This window comes from Phanerochaete carnosa (assembly GCF_000300595.1).
Source record: "Phanerochaete carnosa HHB-10118-sp unplaced genomic scaffold PHACAscaffold_7, whole genome shotgun sequence".
NCBI classification, from domain to species: Eukaryota; Fungi; Basidiomycota; class Agaricomycetes; order Polyporales; family Phanerochaetaceae; genus Phanerochaete; species Phanerochaete carnosa.
The window spans coordinates 2,072,799-2,084,082 of NW_006767634.1; the positions used below are offsets into that span (position 1 = coordinate 2,072,799).

At 52.7% G+C, this 11,284-nt stretch overlaps 5 protein-coding genes across 5 annotated transcripts; 1 reads left to right on the forward strand and 4 right to left on the reverse strand.

The window, feature by feature from the left end:
• Positions 1-180: 180 nt before the first annotated feature.
• On the reverse strand, positions 181-1,460 carry PHACADRAFT_211244 (uncharacterized protein; the record flags this gene model as incomplete). The annotated part of the gene is made up of 5 exons (XM_007398192.1): positions 181-478; positions 538-567; positions 622-1,226; positions 1,285-1,375; positions 1,435-1,460. The coding sequence occupies 5 exons, from the start codon at positions 1,458-1,460 to the stop codon at positions 211-213; spliced, it is 1,020 nt and encodes a 339-aa protein (XP_007398254.1). The 3' UTR covers positions 181-210.
• A 2,541-nt stretch (positions 1,461-4,001) lies between these two features.
• PHACADRAFT_259995 (uncharacterized protein) lies at positions 4,002-4,254 on the reverse strand. The gene has a single exon (XM_007398193.1). The coding sequence runs from the start codon at positions 4,232-4,234 to the stop codon at positions 4,055-4,057; it is 180 nt and encodes a 59-aa protein (XP_007398255.1). The 5' UTR covers positions 4,235-4,254; the 3' UTR covers positions 4,002-4,054.
• Positions 4,255-5,114: 860 nt separating this feature from the next.
• Positions 5,115-6,209, reverse strand: PHACADRAFT_197994 (uncharacterized protein; the record flags this gene model as incomplete). The annotated part of the gene is made up of 2 exons (XM_007398194.1): positions 5,115-5,170; positions 5,225-6,209. 2 exons carry the CDS (start codon positions 6,207-6,209, stop codon positions 5,115-5,117), a joined length of 1,041 nt encoding a protein of 346 aa, XP_007398256.1.
• A 1,012-nt stretch (positions 6,210-7,221) lies between these two features.
• Positions 7,222-8,356, reverse strand: PHACADRAFT_125376 (uncharacterized protein). Its single transcript, XM_007398195.1, has 5 exons — positions 8,248-8,356; positions 8,110-8,186; positions 8,022-8,060; positions 7,873-7,968; positions 7,222-7,821 (listed from the first exon to the last, which is right to left on the reverse strand). Exons 1-5 carry the CDS (start codon positions 8,330-8,332, stop codon positions 7,279-7,281), a joined length of 840 nt encoding a protein of 279 aa, XP_007398257.1. The 5' UTR covers positions 8,333-8,356; the 3' UTR covers positions 7,222-7,278.
• A 471-nt stretch (positions 8,357-8,827) lies between these two features.
• Positions 8,828-10,649, forward strand: PHACADRAFT_125379 (uncharacterized protein). The gene is made up of 2 exons (XM_007398196.1): positions 8,828-9,697; positions 9,752-10,649. Exons 1-2 carry the CDS (start codon positions 8,881-8,883, stop codon positions 10,588-10,590), a joined length of 1,656 nt encoding a protein of 551 aa, XP_007398258.1. The 5' UTR covers positions 8,828-8,880; the 3' UTR covers positions 10,591-10,649.
• The last annotated feature ends 635 nt before the right edge of the window (positions 10,650-11,284 follow it).

An 11,284-nucleotide genomic window follows, 5' to 3' on the forward strand; every position in this document is an offset into this window, starting at 1 on the left:
ATGGCTTGATGGTTTTGGGGTGAAAACCCGCATCGCGGAAGATACTTATCTATGGGCAACAGCCGTGAGGGTGAACCGACTGGGACATGTGAAACGGTGAAAGCCAGACCTCGTCTAGAACCGTAACTGGCCGATGACGAGACAATCGGAACAAAAGCAGAAGAATGGTGTATGTTGAGGAAAAATTCAGTATACACCACGCATACAAGCCTAATACTCGGCCCCGTGAAAAAGCTCCTTCAACTTATACCGCGGCGAGATGAAGTGGAATGTCACATAGCCCACAACCCAGCTCTCCCACGCCTTCTTCTCCTTCTCTCCCTGTAGGATCTGCCGAGCTCTGTTCACGAGGTCGATAGCGTCTTCCATCGTGTCAATTAGAGAACCCTCGATATCTTTACCCGTGGCACGGGCGCGGTCGTGAATAAAGTTGTTTTTCTCGCCGGCGAGCGTTTCCTTGTAGAACGAGAGAATATCGCTGAAATTCAACTTGTCAGAAAACGCCCTTCAGAAGCGGAGAGTAGACCAAAACTTTACTTGACATAGGCAAAGTATGAAATTCCCTCGCTATCGGCGTCTCGTCAGTAGCCGTCACTCCTCTGAGAAATCGCGGATACGCACGGGATCACTTGGATGTGCGTCGACACGTCCGGAAAGTGCACTTTATCAAATGCGCAGAACGTAAACGCCTCGCCTATGCCGTTACGAGACCGCTTATAAAGAGGGTAGTCGCGTGCCGCGGGATGCACTACCATGCCTTCGGACTCCTTGTCGAACAGCGTGCAGACAATGTACTGGATCGTGTTCGCGACAATCGACGCCGCACCGTACGGGTGGAAGAACTTCGGCATTTCACGCAGCTTGCCCACAAGCACGTCGAGGAGCGGGTGCAGCTGCACCTGGCCTGCGTGGAATCGTTCCGCAAATGCGGCGACGGCGTCCTTGTTAATTTCGAAGTCGTCCACACAGATGCACAGCGCCGTCCACTGCGCGAGGTGTACCTGCGTTGCGATAGATGTGTGAGCGTACGCCGTCTTCGCATTGTTGATAGCCGTCACGACGTGGTGGTGCAGCCGCCGAGGCGACGCGTCACCGATGTCCCAAGCCGCAACTTCCTTGAATGTCAGACGGTCGACCTCGTCGCCGAACGCGGCGCCATCAAAGGTGGGCATCGCAGTGCCTGTCCTGCGCAGGAACTCGGTGACCACGCGGTGGCAGAGACGTGACTAGAAGGCGCAGCCAGCTCAGCACCGCTGTGTAAGACAGGATATGCGATATACACACTAGAGACTCGGCCTCAGATTTCTTGTTGTCGGATTGTTCGTCTTTGGAAGCATGCCTCAGTGCCTGGACATTGCCCTCAATCGCGAGAGTGCTATACGGTAAACGGTGACCATGAGCTATCACTAGCGTCAGGAAGCCAGCATGACGTACCGGTGGAATTGGACGACTGTGGGCATGCTGCAGATGTTCTACTTGGGGTAGAGGACTGGAAACTCCTCTGGCGAGTCATCCCTGTCACCGCAAAGTCTTTATACCTTGAGAGATACCACTTCAGGTTTCCCAAGCCGTTTCAATTCGAACTATGTGCGCCTCGTATGGCAGACCTCTGGTTCATGCTTCCTATCGGGGCGCTGGATTGGTCAACGAACAATTCCATCCGTCGTCGAGGCCGGTGGGATGACTGGCGTGACGGTCACGGCCACGTCCCTAGCGCGAAAGTTTGGCCGGGACGAACGCGCAGCGAAGTTCATTGGTGGTAAGCGCCCTTTTTTCGGCGCAAAATCGGCCAAAAGTTGATTGAACTTTCTCCGGTTTTCACTCCAGAAAAAAAGAAGATAAAACTCAGTTTTGCGCCAGTTCCTCCTCAGTTCGCATCGGCGTAGGATCGAGGAAAAGCTAGGCCTTATTTAGTCGCTTTTGTCTGAGTTTTCTCGAGAAAAAAACTGCGCTTACCACCCTGTGTTCGGCGACGGAAAGCGCTAATTCGCCCCTCCAGGGCCCATTGCTAGGGTTAGGCCAGGGTCAAGCAGCTGTTTCGCTCGCAAGGAGCCCTGAAGGGTGCGCAGATATTGTATGCGGCTTGTCTCTCTCCATTCCTCTCTTTACTTTTCTTTCCTGCGCTGGGGAAAGGCCGGGGCCTTTGCAGCCCGCGGCGGCTCGGCCCCTGGCCATGACCTTCCTGTTATTTCCGACCCTTGGCCGCGGCGCTACTTCCATTTTTCACGCCAGGGTATGACCAGAGCGACCCCGAGCTATTTTGGAGAGCTATAGCCACGACTTCAGTGACTGGGTGCAGCCCTACGCGGCATAATTAACACGGCGAAGTCATCAACAGTCAGGCCACGGTCGACACAAGCGGTGCTCACCATATCAAGATATTATCGGACAAAAATGACAATTCCGCTTTCGTACCTTCCCCAAAATCTACTTTTTTCGTATTGCGTGTTCTTGCACTCTCGTGGACACAAGTGTATGTTCCCCCACCCATACTAGCGTGCACACCATACAAACTCACTCTTTTTAGGCTTTCTATCGTCGTGCATGGGCGCATACCACACTATGCACCACTGTGCGTATGTGCCCTTCGTGCGTGCTACAGTATTCGAACACGCACCAGCGTGCACAATCATACGCCCACGAGTGCTAAGAGCAGATGCTAAATTCTCTACTCATGCGAAAACGAAGATCACGGGTATGCATGTACGGGTACGTACGGACATGAACGCATAAGTTCGTGGGCCATCGTGCCCGTACGTGCGCTTCCATGCGCGTTTGGTGACGCCCATCCACTACTGCCGCCGATTTGTAAGTAGATGTCGACCATCATCGAAATTCTTTATCTTTGTTCAATCGGCCCTACCACTGTTGGGCCTGCCTCAGTCTTAGGACGAACAGACCCCGAGCGGGAAAGCAAGTACGCTCATCATTGATGCTTCCATTCCCTCTGCCTTGGCCATAGGCCGAGCTATGTATTCTCCACATGGCGACTATGATGTTCGCACATAACTATGCTGATACCTAGGTGTACGTCGCACTCTTCACGATCCTAGTCGTATACGTCGACGACCTCGAGGCCGACTCGCATCAAGAAGATTTTCAAGTGGCTTAATGTCGCTCATGCATCTGGGTTCGGATGAGCATCTCTGGAGCGCCTCGGTGATGCTCATCAATACTCAAGACAGGTCTCAACGACATGAAAGGTTAGCTGGCGTATGTCCCCTATTCCAAGGACACTAACGCTGGGACTCTTTTCTGATACTCGCCGAGTTTATAGACCGATCCCAGACGGACAGCCAGCATTTGCACCCCGTGCTCGAGCTTCTGGCAGATACGATGTGCCGGATGCTTACTTATTCGTTCGCACGCGGAGACGGCGATTCTTATTAGAACCGTACACCAATTCAGCTGCATGCTGTTTGAGAAGCAGAAGATCGACGTGTCGCACCATCCTGTGGCGCTACCATACGTGCTGTACGAGCGCGCGGAGAATAACCCCAGCGAGGTCTACTTTCTTTATCGTCTGGGACAGGCTGAGTTTGTTGGGAAGATCAGCACAAATTCGGGCTATCCGTGCGCGCTCTAAATCTTGCTATGGTTAAATGCGTCTGTGCTCGCTGGCCGCGCAGGAAGACAATACCCTGCACGGACTACGCCAAATTAGTGCCTCTTACTATGCTAGGTATCATGATATCTTAGTGACACTCCGCCCTTCTATGAAGAATGGTGACCGGGGAACGACGATACGCGTGCTAGAGAGAAATAAATCAGGACTTTGCTATCAGACTATTTCGGCGGAGCCCTCCTTGTCGTTGAGTGCGGCTGCGTATCCCGCAAGGCGAGGAAAGATAACCCAGGAGCAACTCTTGATAAGACAGGTCGCGGGATTCTAAAATCGGCGAATAAACAACATCACCGCGTGTATCTTATTAGAAGTACCCTGAACCGCACCGGAAGCTTAGTACCCAGAAGAGTTACATTTCAACAAATCAAGACAGCGTTTGGAGGGTGTTTTATCAAGTCATCTACATTACGGCACTAGTCTCCGTCCGAGTCAGCCGTTTGATAAGACAGCAGAGTGGCCTTGGTCCCGCGCAGCAGTTCGCGAAGGCAATGCAGGTCGCTCATCGATATCCTGTCCGTCTTTATTTATGATGCGCGAGAAGCCAAGATCAGTCGCACCACGCTGGGTGCAGATGTCGACCAAGTCTTGGGCGGAGTCTTTGCTTTTCATCGCTGTAAGAGCCTGAGAAGCATGGCCGCGCGTAAATCGGTGCTGCACCCACCATCTTGAGACATAAATTCCTTCAAGGACTTTCGATTTCCACTCGATTGGCTTCCCAAGCCATATGGAGAGCAACCATAATTCCCTCGGGTAATCATAATCACAAGCTTCAGAGCGACTCAGGAGATCGGACGCCGCCCAAGACGAGCACCTGTAGGCTTGTCAAGGTAGAGAGGAGCTCCACGTATGGCATAAATACGTCGTGATAATGCCTTTTCGATGCGGAGAACTTGGAGATCCTGCAGAGGCATAATCGACAGCAGGGTGCTAATATCCTTGGGGCTGTAATTCTTCCAGCCGTAGACTCCAAGATAGACGTCTGGATAGGCGTCGACGTAGGCTTGGCTTATATTAAATCTCGACGTTCATGTCGCCATCTTTTGAAACGTAAGAACTGATGGTCATAAGTGGGCACCTCACTTGCAGGCCGAAAAATGCGTCACCTACACAGATAGTAGCTTGCTGATTAGTTCTTTATTTTTCTGACGAGCAGTCGCGAGTGGTGGCTGCCAATGAAAGAGATGGGAGCCTGGGCGCTATATACGACAGAGTCGTCGAAACGGGGCATTAAAATTCGCACGAGCATGCGACGATTAACGTCATACTGTACATATGGTTGCTCGCACATTGAAGAAATCCAGGAGGACATCGTCCTGCTGATTGATACAGAAGGGAACTCTCGTGCCGACCATCGCCTTCAAGTCCCATGTCACCACCTCAGCGGCAGGGAGGGACTCCGGTCGCGAAGCGCAGATCTAGAGGCGTCTCGTGCATGGAAGTTCTTCACGTCTTGCATGACGAGATGGTCAAGCATACGTCCCTCCGCACTCTACCTTGCACAAACACGAGTCAATTCTTCCGCAGTGCCACTGTGCTCGTATGGGACTGCAAAGGCGGGGCAAGTTAGGCGAGCATGGGAGCGAAACGGCAAAATCTTACTGCCAAATAAGAATTCAGAGGGATCTCCTTCGGGCCATTCGCCCTCTGGCCCACGAAACTCGAATTCCCTTGCAGTAGTGGCAGCAATGAGCTGCAAGACGGCCTCTGGGAGGACGGACGTAATGACGAGTCCACGCAGACTGGGCATGACGCAGAGATGTGCTAGCGCTCCCCGCGTGTCATACGCAAAAACCATGCGCCCAATCTCGAGCACTTGCAGGGAATGAATCGGTAGGGACATGAGCAGCGATGTCACATATTCTTCACTGGCATCCCTTGGAATCGCAAGCTGAACGTCGGCATGTGGCTCCGAAGCGTTGTCGCCACAAGGGGTCCGCGAGAGATCCCGTACAGTTCTCCAGCCCTGAAGCATACAGCCGCCAGTGTGCACTGTAATGCGCAGCGATTGAATCGGCTTAAACTTCGAGTCGAGTTCAGTGCGCTGCCCCGCCCAGGACGCGATAGCGCTTATGGACTGGTTGATGGGCAACAAGTGGACTCGGAGGCCGCGGGTCCACGGAAGGAAGATCTGTATTTGCACATCTCGGGGAACCGCCAAATGTTGAAAGACGTTAGCACAAGAGCATATGTCTCCCGAGAGTCGTAACGTCCGGAGGCGTGAAAGTGAGACCTCACGCATAGGCTCCCCACCGAGTTCAGCATCAAGGAGCTCAACATCCAGGAGCTCTAGTGACGGTGTGTTTGCGAGGGCCCAGACAAGCTCTGCGGGAGTGGCGAAGTAGTATTCCCGTGGCCCATGGAACTTAGAACACGGGCGTAGAATGAGTCTTCTCAACGAAGGGGAGCAGATACTGTGGAGAGAGCCCCGAAAGGAGTATGGCGCTTCGAGCTTCTCTAGACGTGGGAATCCCCAAACCACTGATGGAGGGTCGCTGACCTCGAGGGAAGGTTGAATGAAAACAGGTCTACGCAGGAGACGAGCCTGTGTAGAGTACTGGACAAGTGGTCGGACCTCGAGTGGCATGATCAGAGTGTCAATCCGAGATATATAGGTGCACGATATTTTGCGGAGTCTCCAATGGGGCAGTGAGGTTGTCGAAACCGAAAGTGTTGATGCAGTTGGGTCATGGGAGCACCACGGTCAACGACTGGCTCCCCGCACGCTTGATCATGTCCAGCGAGCGTTGCTCGCCTGTGACTGCGATAAATGACCAGAGGGACGAGCTCTCGAGCGCAAGGGCGCGCCACGCTTGCATGACATGAGTGACATAGATCCAAGAATATGGCCGAGGATAAGGACTCCAGATGTCCCTGTCTCTTGTTATTAGAAAGCGACAGAACGCGTCTTGAGCATCTTGCGCCAGCAACATGAAGATATGGATGACAACCTCCGGTTGATGCGATGGTGGTCATCTCTACTACACCAGCGATAATCTCAAACCATAACCTGGGCATATAATATAGACAGCTCACGATATAAATAAGCTCTCTTGACGAGCTAACTCTTCAAAGGACGAGCAGGTGGTGGTAGTCAAGTGGAGATACGAGAATGTCACACGTGGTGGTATCATGAGCGCATACCGCAAACATAAAGCTCCATTTTGTTGGGGCAGTTTGTCCGAATGATGGCACGTGCACGCAATCCGCGCCTGGCAGGACTTGTCGCGATTGTCATGCTTGAGTTTGGAGAATGGCTGCTCTATGCAACATGAAATGTAATGCGGGTGAAGGCAGAGGTACGACAAGATCAGCTCCAGAACAGAAGCAGACCATGGCAAAGAACGAGGTCCTGGAAGCGGCAGTAGTGCACCATCAGCATCAATGAACAGGAAGCAAGCTCAAAAGAATAAGGAGTATCTGGCCAGATCTCGTATGTTTCGGTTGTATTTGCTAGGAACAGCTTTGTAGATGGTACTCATGCATGATGTGGCCCAATGCACGGATTATACATACGAAAGCGAGCCGACAGAGCTGGCAGATAAGTACCTATGCCCAGCCCCCTAAGGCTTGCCTGTGCCGGGCTAAGTCAGCCTCACAAGCCGGACAAGGCACGCACCACTTACAATGATATCTACAGCGCATACACTCGCTTCTTACGTGCGCCGCACCCTATTCCAAAGTCTCCTGACGAAAGACTCACGTTCCACCTTCGAAACGTCCTCAGAAACAGGGTCAGGCCTGATGAATCTGCTGATGTCTCCGCCTTTCGCCTCCACGCCGTTATCCGCCGAGATATACCGTCGTATGCCACCCATGAACGACTTTTCCAGGGACCGCATGCCCGTGCTTTCACGTTCCCAAACTCCGGTTGTCCACACAGATAGCGGCCCTGTCCGTAGGTTCTTTGTCGACGCGGCGTCTGGAGTTGCAGGTATACTACTTTGCTGCAGCTTCTCGGCGGATTCTTCGGAATTCGTGGGTGTCGAGGCGTCTCGTTTTGGCCGTCGCTTCGCCATACGATTCGCCATGACGACATCCGTGAATATTCTGTCACCGACGACGATCAGCTCATCGTCCCGTATTGGCGCAGGCAGGGACGAGAAGTATGTTCGGAGGGAGGAGATGCACGAGTACGACGGCTTGAACGCGCTATGACGAAGCACGGGGGCCCTGAGATGGAATGTGACAGATTCAGCCTGGGGAATGCCATGTTAGATAGGGTGCGGAACGATGAGCGTGCCACGGACCTGTATCTCGCCTGGATCCACGCGCGTTCCCGCGGAGTTGCTCACAATGAGGACATTGCCCTCTCCGAAGGTCTTTCGACACTCGCGCCACGCATCCTGTATCAATGTGCTTCAGCCCGTTTGCTTTGTGTGTGCATGCACTTGCATACCGTCAATTCCGGTACGAGCTGGTCCCTGTGAGGTAATGTCTATAGAAGGCATTAGACGAGCTAGCTTGTCAATCATATTGAAGCGCACCAGACAATTATCTTTGTCAAATACAGCACCTCTATAGCCTGCTTTCCGCAGCTCAAAGAAATCAAGCTGGCGAATATCTTCCTGTGGACGGTACTCAGCCCCTTGTCCGCATTGCACCTTCCGGGCTAAGGCACTGACCTCTGACGACCACTGAGGGTACGACCAAGCGTGGATTCACGAGTAAGTGCAGAGGAACCAAAGTTCCGGGAAGATTGAACGGCATTCTGGCATGGGCTGTTTTCGAGATACACGCACAGGAGATTGAACACGACCAGGCTGCACTCAGGCGCCTGTCTGAAATCCTACGACACGCGAAACTCCGATGTCCATATCAGGAAATCAACAATGCTCAGGCCTTTACAGCTACCCCCAAGATCGACACGGGCGAGTGCTCAGAACTTGAAAGACGACACGGCAGAGGTGTTAGCCCAGCTAATGTGATCGTTCGTCCACCTGCGCCCGGTACCGCAAGCAAACTGTAAGACAGGGCACGCGAAGCGCGACAAAGCCGTGAAAGAAATGACCCTAAGGCTAGTCAGAATATTCGGAAGCGCGACGTATCAGAAAATCAGCGCGGTACACGCCCGTTCATATATGAAGAAAGAGATGCTCAAGCTAAGCTTCAGCTTCAGCCCCAGCCCGGGAGTCTGCGGTTGGGCGCTCGCTGCGCGATAGCCTGAAAGTGATCACTTCTACTCTTGCAATCTACACCGTACTACAAGCTACGCCCTTGCGCATCTGCATTCAGCCCTAAAGACTTTATTCTCCAAGATGCCAGCTGTCAGCGGAGCTAATCTTCCTCCTGAGCTGCTATCCCACATTCTCATCCATGCGGGAGCTGCCGACGTCTGGTCTCGCTCGCTGGACGAACGTCGTCGCTTGAAGCGAGGGCTTCTCGCGCCAAGTCTCGTATGCAAGCACTGGTCGGAAGTGGTCAGATCTTATCTCTTCCGTGAACTTGCATTTCGCAGCCCGGATGACGTACGTTTCTTGGTAAACATCATCGACAGTCCCCAGTTTCGCGCCTCGTCTCTGTCAAGAGTCATACATGAGATACAGGTCCATCAGGACGGTTCTGAGACAAAACCGTGGCTTCATCACATCCACTTACTCTCCTCTCGGCTCCCGAGAACAAACTTCCTGTATGTGGCTGCGGAAAATACAGATGATGCAGGTCCTTGGCGTGGACCATTCCATTCGTTACCGAGGACGCCTCCAACCTCCAACTTGCAACTCTCGGAGCTCACACTTGACGGGCTGCGACTCCCAAGCAAGACCGCGCTCGCACGAATCATTGACACCTTCCCAACACTCGAGCAATGTTTCTGCTTACGGCTTACCTTCCTCGATTCGTCACCTGTGACCCAGTCTCGCAGGCCTCGGCGGCGCTTTTCTTCGTCTCTGACTTGGTGCGAAGTATCGCGCTGCAAGGAGGTGTCCTTTCCTGATCAAGCAATGCTTGCCTCAGACATTCTTGCGGCTTCTGCTCGTCTGAACATTGACAATGATACATGGATCACCGCCCTCCAGGCATTCGTTGCATTCGCACCTGAAACATTTGATAAAGTCACTCTCAACCTTGGTCCCAGTATGTTTCCCGTCTGCTATCAGTGGTACGTAGTTTAATTTATTTTGTTGCCAGACGGTGTGCGCATCGTGCTGGGTATGGCTGATGAAAGTAGTAAAGACGCAGCTGGATGTATTCGCGTCGAAGTCTACGTATACAGACCGAGCGTAAGCCCGGGTCTCGCGTCTCCACCTTCACGTATCAAGAGCATCACTCTCCGGTTCTGCTACGATATTGAAGACGTTGAATCCCTTCCCTTGGACGGCTTACATTCAATCGTGGACCGCCCGCTTGTGGAGAGCCTTTGCGTCGCATGCTTCTTTGAGGAAGGTCCAGAATACAAGACTTTTAAAAAGATCGTGCGCTCTGTCTTGGGTCGCACCCAATTGACTTGGGCTCTTAACTTACGGAAGCTGCAATTCAATCACGCGTATCTCAATCTCGACTCCACCACTACAAGTGGAGACATCCTATCTGTACCAATAGCGCATACTGTCAACGGCATTCCAATAACTCTCGATACTTCTGAACAAGCTGAGTGGCTGCTCTCTGATCCCGGTGACAGGGAAGACTACCTGCAGGAGCTTCTCACTGCGCGCAAAAGCACTGCGGTTGCAGGCACGAGCCCCGGGATCGAGTCATCTGTCACAGGAGGAACACAGGACGCGACCCAACAGACCCAGCATGTAGCAGAGATTGGTGGCTTAGGAGACGGGGAGGAACTTCGGGATGGGACAGTCGGGCAAAACCAGGGGACGGCAGAGGACGGCGGGCGTGGAGACGTGGAGGATACAGGGACGAAGGACTGGGGCACGCGAGCATGGGGGCATGTGAGGTGGATTGCGCAACCCGTTAAAGCGTTCTACCGGGCGATCTATAGAGCTTTGGCATGGGTGCGTACAATGGTATTATGAACAGGGCTCGAGTAGCTATGCTTGATAGCAGCGGGTCTACGCACCAGAAGGATGGACTGAAGGGCTTTTGAAACGCATAAGTTAGCCAGTCACCAGTTCGCGCTCAAGCTATGTCCAGGCAAAAGCAGACACAAACCGCCAAAAAATGGAATTTTAGGATCTCGCTCAGACTTATTGGGATGGGTTACACAAACTAGCCTTAACAGTCTGCTATGTGAGTAAAATATGTGCCAGATTCACACAACTGAGCTGTAAGTGGCTCTCAAGAGGTTGTACATACAGAACGCGGGATATGCTTGCTCTAGCTGCTGGAAGAGTGACCCGCTGTACTAAAATACATGGCCAGCGTCAGTGCTACATCAGCAAAATAATCGGTGGCAGGTCAGAGATGGGTTACCAGGCAAGCGCCTAACAGCATGGTGGGCGCTGGCAATGCAAGAACAGGGGATACCAGGCTGATATCGCACTGCAGTTTCAACACGGACCGATATGTCATTGTAAGTCATTTCCCATCCTGTTTTAACTAGACATGACGCGGCCAGCCCACCCAGATCTCCGCTGTGACGTGACGTCATGCGTGCCGCCTTTCGAGAGGTGCTGCTGACCATCACATCTATGTTGACTGGCCAAACGAACAACAAAGTCTCCTTCGACCTCCCCTAAAGTTGCTCTGGTGAGTTTCCTTTTATGTCTT

Bases quoted from the DNA above. Each gene is read 5' to 3' on its own strand.
- PHACADRAFT_259995 (XM_007398193.1), bottom strand. From the start codon at position 4,234: ATGAAAAGCAAAGACTCCGCCCAAGACTTGGTCGACATCTGCACCCAG.
- PHACADRAFT_125376 (XM_007398195.1), bottom strand. From the start codon at position 8,332: ATGCCGTTCAATCTTCCCGGAACTTTGGTTCCTCTGCACTTACTCGTG. The intron at 8,187-8,247 runs GTCAGTGCCTTA...GTCCACAGGAAG, and splicing joins ACCCTCAGTGGTCGTCAGAG to ATATTCGCCAGCTTGATTTC. The intron at 7,822-7,872 runs GTCCGTGGCACG...GGCATTCCCCAG, and splicing joins TGGATCCAGGCGAGATACAG to GCTGAATCTGTCACATTCCA.
- PHACADRAFT_125379 (XM_007398196.1), top strand. From the start codon at position 8,881: ATGCCAGCTGTCAGCGGAGCTAATCTTCCTCCTGAGCTGCTATCCCAC. The intron at 9,698-9,751 runs GTATGTTTCCCG...TTTTGTTGCCAG, and splicing joins CACTCTCAACCTTGGTCCCA to ACGGTGTGCGCATCGTGCTG.